A 7,499-nucleotide genomic window follows, 5' to 3' on the forward strand; every position below is an offset into this window, starting at 1 on the left:
CTTAAAATGAATTTAAGTTATTCTAAACTTAAATGAATGCTTATTTATTGTTATTATTATTTTAATTATTAACTCAATATCTTTTATTTTATTAATTTTTAATTTTTTAAAAATATTTTATAATTGAAAATAGGTAGTTAAATAGGTTTTACCACCACCAATCCAATTCTTACCTCAATTATTAACACTACATTTGGTTCGTTGTAATAAAATAAAATTGTAATGGAATAGAATTATAATAAGTAATTTAACTATTTGGTTGAATAAAATAGAATAGAACTGTTCTTTGCTTGGATGGAATGATGTTGTAATAGCATAAGAAAAAAATTAAAATGACCAGAATACCCTTAACGGAATTTTCTAGGTAGATAGATTATTGTTATTAAATTTTAATAGGATCATTATTAAAAATAAATTAATAAAATAAATAATTTAATAATATTTTAATATAATTATTTTAATATTTTTAAATTTTATATTAAATTATATTAAAATATTTTATTTTTATATTTTTAAGTTTAAGTTTTAAAGGACTAATTCAGAAATTAAATTTTTTGTTATTCAATATTACATGGAATAGCTATTCATTAGTATCACCAAAATAATGACCATTCTCTCCAATGTTATTATTTCAACTCTTTCACATTCAGCTTTCTATCAACTCTCTCTAGATTCCTGGAGACAGCCAAAGGTTTGTTCTTTGTTCTTCATTGATTTTCTATTTGATGATTCATAGATTTCATTCATTTCAAAAGAACATAATTGAAAATCATCATTTAGTTACATATAATTATAGGTCTGAACTCTTGAACTGCTTTTTTTTTAAGATTCTGGTTAAATAATGATTGAAAATATAGCAATAATTGTTATTAGAACATTAGGTTTTCAGTTAACTTTGGAACTTCAATCCAAAAGGTGTAATATTTAGGATCATTGATCGTTTTATCTATAATCCTTGCGGTGGAGTTTCATTCTCCACAACATTTGCAGTCACTTCTCACTGGAAAAATTGTAGATTAGTCCTAAATATGTAATGTTTGGGATCAAATTCGATTTGTTTTGGATTGAGTCAATATGGATTAGTTCAATTTAGGTTTTAAAATTTTTGGTTATTTTGGTTCGAGTCAATTTCGAGTTTAAATCAATTTCAGTTTCGAGTTATTTTGCAGTTAAATAATTATGGGATTGTTTCAGGTTTCAGTCAAAAAAAATTCGGCTTGTTTGGATTATTTTGAGTTCTGGTCACTTGAATCCATTCAGGTTGGGGTTTTACGGTCGTTGAATATGATCAAATCGGTTTAGGTTGATAGGGTACATGTTTTTTTTTTAATCACTTTAGAATTAAAGTCTTATGTACTTAAGCATTTGTTGTTTTCATAAACTCTAAATAAATCAGTCTGATTTTTCTTTGGAGTTTAGATAATTTTGTGTTTGCAGAAAACATTGTAGAAAAAGAAATGGAGATGATAACGAATGTTTCGGAATACGAGGTCATTGCAAAGGAAAAATTGCCCAAGATGGTTTATGATTACTATGCATCTGGTGCCGAGGATCAGTGGACTCTTAAGGAGAATCGCAATGCCTTTTCGAGGATCTTGTAAGTTTCTATGTTACTCGGATTCGGGCATGTATTGGTTGAATACAAGTATATTTAATGTTTTAAAGTCTTCTTTTGGAGGGTCTTTGGATATCCATTCATATTTGTATCCTAATATGTGCCGGGGATGAGTGTCGGATATGAGTCCTTGAAATGTTTGTTTGATAGTTTATGTTCTCATATAATGAGGCTCATCTGTTTGTATTGTGGAAAATAGGTTTCGACCTCGCATTCTAATCGATGTTAGCAAGATCGACATGATGACCACTATTTTGGGGTTCAGGATTTCGATGCCGATCATGGTTGCTCCGACTGGTATGCAGAAAATGGCTCACCCTGAAGGTATATATGCAACTGGATAGTGTTGTTTGAACAATTAATGGCCACTATGTTCTTGAATGCTTGATTTTGTTCGAAGTATTCGTTTTCGATATATAATATAGACACGAGATATGACCTTAAAAGAATCCTTTATCTATGGAAAAACTTAGAAAAACTGAACATAGTTATATCGGGTACATATTTGTATTGACACTCATACTCTCTAGTTCGAGTAGCATAGATGGCTACACATCAAATTGAGTGCGTCCATTGTTGCTGAAAATGCTGATTGCCATTGCAATTTTGGTGATTTCTGAAACTACAACTAATCTGTAGAGGAATGATGTGTTCTAGATGCAAAAAAAGCAAATAAAGTTTAGAATTTAAGCTTCCTTTGCATGCATTGCCTATGTTACCCGAATTCAAGGTGTCAGAAATGAGTATGTCTGACACTTGTATTTTCATTTTTTCTTGTATACTTTTTCATGCACTTAGAGTGTCCTTGGAGAGCTATATCCCGCATGCATGTTTGAGTATGTGTCAGACATGTGTGTATTTCAAGAAAAATGAAAAATCGAACAATATAGCACATTGCATCATTTGATTCAATTCTTTATGAAATTTGATTGTAGGTACTTATGGTTGTTCATGGAAAAGGCATTATAATCTCTACCGTAAAGTCAAACAACAGAATTAATGAAGTAATTGCTCTTCTGAAGTAACATTTGTCGATGTCATTATTTGAGCCAGTATGTTGCATTTCACATATTCACAGTTCTTTTTATTCTCTAAAGTCTTCAAATGATTTTAAGACCGTATGGGTATATATACACACATATGTACATGTTATGCTTCATTTCCTCTGAAGTATTTGTATCCAGCGCCTGTATCCAACACATAGACGAACATGGGTATGGGATATAGTTCTCCAAGTATATGAAAAAAACCCTTAAAAAGTATTCATACCTATATCGAACACACAATCATATCCTGCACTCATCCTGGAGTTAGAGTATTTATATATGTCTCAATGGCGAACTGTGTTCCTTTATGCAGGAGAATGTGCAACAGCTAGAGCAGCTTCAGATGCTGGAACAATCATGGTTTGCTTCTCTTCGAAACTGATGAATCTATATTAATGGCCTGCATATGGTATGAATCAGAAGCCTGGTTTGATCTTCAAAATCGAAATTTAATGAGTTTGTTTATATTTGTCCCCCATCAGACACTATCGTCATATGCAAATTCTAGTGTGGAAGAGGTCGCTTCTACCGGATCTGGCATTCGGTTTTTCCAACTCTATGTGAGTTTCAGATATCAACTTTGCCTTGCTTGTGATATAATTGTCTGATCTCGGAATGTGACCTTCAACCGGGCACGGGTATATGTCCAATATGGATTTGTTTAATTTATTTCCAAGATTTCAATCATTACTCATATTTCAGGTACACAAAGACAGGAACCTGGTTGCTCAGCTTGTGAGAAGAGCTGAAAGGGCTGGTTTCAAGGCGATTGCCCTAACGGCAGATACTCCAAGACTCGGCCGCAGGGAAGCTGATATTAAAAATAGGTAAGCATCAAATGCTCAAAGTCAAATGTGAGTGTTGGATATGAATATGTGTCAGATACGGATATGTTCATTTCTTGGAATTTTTTCATGCATTTAGAGGTTTCTTGGAGGTTATATTCAATACCCATGTCCCAATATGTCTTGGATATGAATGGTTTAAGAAAAATGAAGAGTCGAAGCAATATTGTCCCCTGTAAAGAATATGACAATTATGCTGCATGGACTCACTTGCAGATTTACTTTGCCACCATATTTGACATTGAAAAACTTTGAGGGTTTGGACCTTGGCAAAATCGTTAAGGTTAGTCTATGTTACTCGGATTTGGGTGTATCCGCCAGAAATGAGTATGCTTGACATGTATCATATCTCCATACTTATATCTGAATATATGTAGGACACAAACACCGAACACCGATACTTATGAAAATAATCGGAAAACACAAGTTTTAGTTATCCGTTTACTTTTGTTCATCTAATGGTGAGATTATCTTTGCAGACTGATGACTCCGGACTAGCTTCATATGGTGCCAACCAAATTGATCAGTCACTCAGCTGGAAAGTAAGATATTTGTGTTATATTTTGCATCTTCCTGACCGTAAAACATAGGAAATTTTCTCAAGTTTTCTTTCTTGCCAATCAAACAGGATGTGAAGTGGCTTCAAACGATCACATCATTGCCGATTCTAGTTAAGGGTGTTCTTACCGCTGAGGATAGTAAGCAAAGCTGACCTTACAGAAACTACCAAAACTCAATGCAACTTCATGTTTTTGTTTTTATTTTCTCGGGAAAATTTTACTTAGCAATGTTCAATAATGCAGCAAAGCTAGCTATAGAAGCTGGAGCTGCAGGGATCATTGTATCCAATCATGGAGCTCGCCAGCTTGATTATGTACCAGCAACTATTATGGCTTTGGAAGAGGTACATTTTTCCCTTTTGATTTCATTAATGTTTATGTTATTCGTATTCAGGTGTGAGAGTTTCGCATATGAGTATCTATCCAATATGGGTATATTTAATTTTTTTCTCTGTTTTTTTCATGTATATGGATGATATTTGAAATGTGCCATATCCTTGTACTCTGTCTGGATAGGTGCTAACCATGGGTGCTGGACATGATTACTTTAAAATATACATATATATATATTAAGATCATCTATCAAAGGCTAAAGATGTTTTGAAGTCATTAAGATCATCATTCAATGCTAATGATCATGTCTCATTGTGCATATAGTTTCGTTACGGACCTTTGACCCTTTTTCGAGTGTTTTTAACTTGTCATTTTCTGTACGAGTACTCTAGCAATGATGAAATAACTTATGTTACTTGGATTCAAGTGTGAGTATCGAATATGAGTATGTGTTTGATATAAATTTGTTAACATCTTTTGAAAAAAATTCATGTAGTCAAAAGATCGTAGAATAATCATAGTCGGAAATAGGTATTTGAATACCCTTTGGAAACATAAAGAATCGATGCCATGTAGCATATCACTATTTCTTTTTTTACTTTCATATTTTGGTATTGATGTATTTAATGAAAAAAATTCCAAAATATACATTACCGTTGGACTTCTATGACTTTTTGATCTTAAAGGTTGTTAAAGCAGCACAAGGTAAAGTTCCGGTTTTCCTCGATGGAGGAGTTCGTCGAGGAACCGATGTCTTTAAGGCATTGGCACTCGGAGCATCGGGAATATTCGTAAGTATAGATTTTCTTAATCTGTAACACAGTACCGGTAGTGTGTAGTCAAAGTAAACATCTAATTACCGGCTTTATACATCAAAATAGTATCCATTTTTTGCTCTTTAAGTGAAAACCGAACCCGATAGACCACATTGTATCAAATGTTAACCCATTAGCCATTTGGCGATTTTCAGATTGGAAGGCCAGTGGTATTTGCATTGGCTGTGGATGGCGAAGCTGGTGTTCGGAAAGTGCTTCAAATGTTACATGACGAATTAGAGCTGACGATGGCATTAAGTGGTTGTCGATCGCTGAAGGAGATTACTCGAAACCACGTTGTCGCTGATTGGGACCATCCTCGGGTTTTGCCTAGGTTATAAGTTGAGAGCTCTTATAATTTTGCACATGATCACAAATGGAGTCTTATTGATGCATTAAATGGTTAAAATCCCTTGAATTGTTTTAAGTTTTGAAGGTTTTGAATGATTTAGTGTATGTAATTGACAATTTGAGTGTTTTTATTTTCTCAGTAGTAGAAAATAGGATTAGATCTTGAACTTCATGTCGTTACATTTTTAAAAAAATTCAGGCTTACTCGCTAAAATTATATTACATAAAAGACTAAAAATAAAAATAAAACCTATCACAATAATCAAAATCAGGAATCATATGCTAATAATAAAAATAAATTAAATCATGAATATGATTGTAACTATTCTCCATCTCACCACTCTTGCCAGATCTACAATAAATATAATGGATCTTAATATATTCTCTCCAAAGATAACGATGAATAAGCAAGATAAGTAGATGGTTTTGTGGATTAAGCAACAAACAATCTGAAAAATCTCAATACCTAGAATAACCAACCAAAGGTTGTATGCATTTGGCATTGTGATAGCTGCTATTAAACATGTTAAATAAGAGAATGTGCATTAGAGATGGTCTTTATTTTCACTTTTCCAGGCTTTAGTTAGTGGCAACAAATGTGACGCTCTATAACTAATTGATTTTCGGATCAAGGATAAATTGTTACATAGGTTGCAAGACTCTAATTTCTCCCCGTCCCAATTTCTAGTCACAATATTACATAATTAACTTAATAATTTATAAACAATTAGTAAAATATTTTCAAGATTGACAAGCACGGTAAATATTTATATTCCAATCCTGAACGCTTAATTCATCTTGTACATTGAACCTACCCTTATCCAATTCTTATCTTAAAGGCCTAATGTAAACATTAAACCTACTTTTACGCAATTCCTCCTTTGAAGGCTAAAGTAAATATTAAACCTACCGTTATCCAATTCCTTTGTTCCCACCAACAAAGCCTAAGCTTAAAGTTAACCTTAAACCAATCATTGTCCAATTCGTTTGTCATGACATCTTCTCATCGTCCATCATTGTGGAAAACATCCACATGCTAATTGAACTTGAACTCTTTTGTTGGTTCTTGAGGACCCAAAGGGTGTATATCCAAGGTATCCTTCTCGGCCTCCCCTTCGAACATGTAGGTGTATTGTGTCACAAGCCGAGACTTTAATTCCAATCACATGCAACCTTAGACTCGATTCTTTCATCGGCAAGTCTAAGTTCAACCTTTAAACCTTACATAAAGAAGCTAAGCACACCACTAAACCCAAACAAGCACACAAGGGAGCACAAAATAGTTTGGGAGTATGGGGAAGTGTATTTACTTAAATAACCTAAATTGGCTACAAATGAGGGATGGTTGCCTTCTATATGGGCAAGCCCCTTTGATTCAGTGGTTAAAATTACAATTAATGCCCCTTTGATCTAGAGCTTCCAAAATCTTTTACTCGATTCTAGAAGAGTTCGATCTTCTGACTTTCGGAGTCTTTTAGGACGTTCCGGCAATTCCTTGACTCATTCGTATCACATGTGCACCGTTCCAAACTTGTTATAGCACTTGGAGCAACTTTACTCTTAGGTGAACCATGACATCTTACACTATGTAGTTGTTCATGTTTCTTGGAGTAGCGCACTTGGTGATGGTGGCTGTACAACTTAATTTTGCCCGGGGCCCAACTAGCCCAAATACAACCAAACCAAAATTAATTAACAGTCCAATTACATTCAACAGCAGACCCAAATTCCATTGAAACCCAAATCCATGGCCCAACTAAATTAACCCAAAAATACGACCCAAACCCAAAAAAAATTTAGGGTTTCAGAACCCTAGCCCTCCCTACCCTAGCGCCGCAACCACCCTCGGTCTTCTGCTCACCTGCTCTGCCAATAACCACCGCCAACTGCCACTATCATCTCCATCCACTTGCGCCGATCCCTGCAAACAAATC

At 34.1% G+C, this 7,499-nt stretch overlaps 1 protein-coding gene across 4 annotated transcripts; it reads left to right on the top strand.

Moving 5' to 3' along the window:
* The first annotated feature begins 572 nt into the window (after positions 1-572).
* On the top strand, positions 573-5,732 carry LOC105799015 (glycolate oxidase). Of its 4 annotated transcripts, none has more exons than XM_012629329.2 (13): positions 625-691; positions 1,195-1,260; positions 1,438-1,597; positions 1,815-1,939; positions 2,975-3,021; positions 3,144-3,221; positions 3,364-3,488; positions 3,723-3,789; positions 3,986-4,048; positions 4,135-4,204; positions 4,310-4,410; positions 5,086-5,190; positions 5,370-5,732. In XM_012629329.2, exons 3-13 carry the CDS (start codon positions 1,458-1,460, stop codon positions 5,553-5,555), a joined length of 1,107 nt encoding a protein of 368 aa, XP_012484783.1. In that variant the 5' UTR covers positions 625-691; positions 1,195-1,260; positions 1,438-1,457; the 3' UTR covers positions 5,556-5,732. The 4 variants fall into 4 exon arrangements, with proteins under 4 accessions (XP_012484780.1, XP_012484784.1, XP_012484783.1 ...); XM_012629328.2 differs by having other exon boundaries at positions 634-691; positions 1,420-1,597; XM_012629326.2 differs by lacking the exon at positions 1,195-1,260 and having other exon boundaries at positions 573-691; positions 1,420-1,597.
* The last annotated feature ends 1,767 nt before the right edge of the window (positions 5,733-7,499 follow it).

The sequence above is a fragment of the Gossypium raimondii genome, chromosome 9 (genome assembly GCF_025698545.1).
Source record: "Gossypium raimondii isolate GPD5lz chromosome 9, ASM2569854v1, whole genome shotgun sequence".
NCBI classification, from domain to species: Eukaryota; Viridiplantae; Streptophyta; class Magnoliopsida; order Malvales; family Malvaceae; genus Gossypium; species Gossypium raimondii.

Excerpts from the sequence above, each read along its gene's own strand:
- LOC105799015 (XM_012629326.2), top strand. The coding sequence starts at position 1,458 with ATGGAGATGATAACGAATGTTTCGGAATACGAGGTCATTGCAAAGGAA. Across the intron at positions 4,049-4,134 it reads ATCAGTCACTCAGCTGGAAA|GATGTGAAGTGGCTTCAAAC; the intron begins GTAAGATATTTG and ends CCAATCAAACAG. Across the intron at positions 5,191-5,369 it reads TCGGAGCATCGGGAATATTC|ATTGGAAGGCCAGTGGTATT; the intron begins GTAAGTATAGAT and ends GGCGATTTTCAG.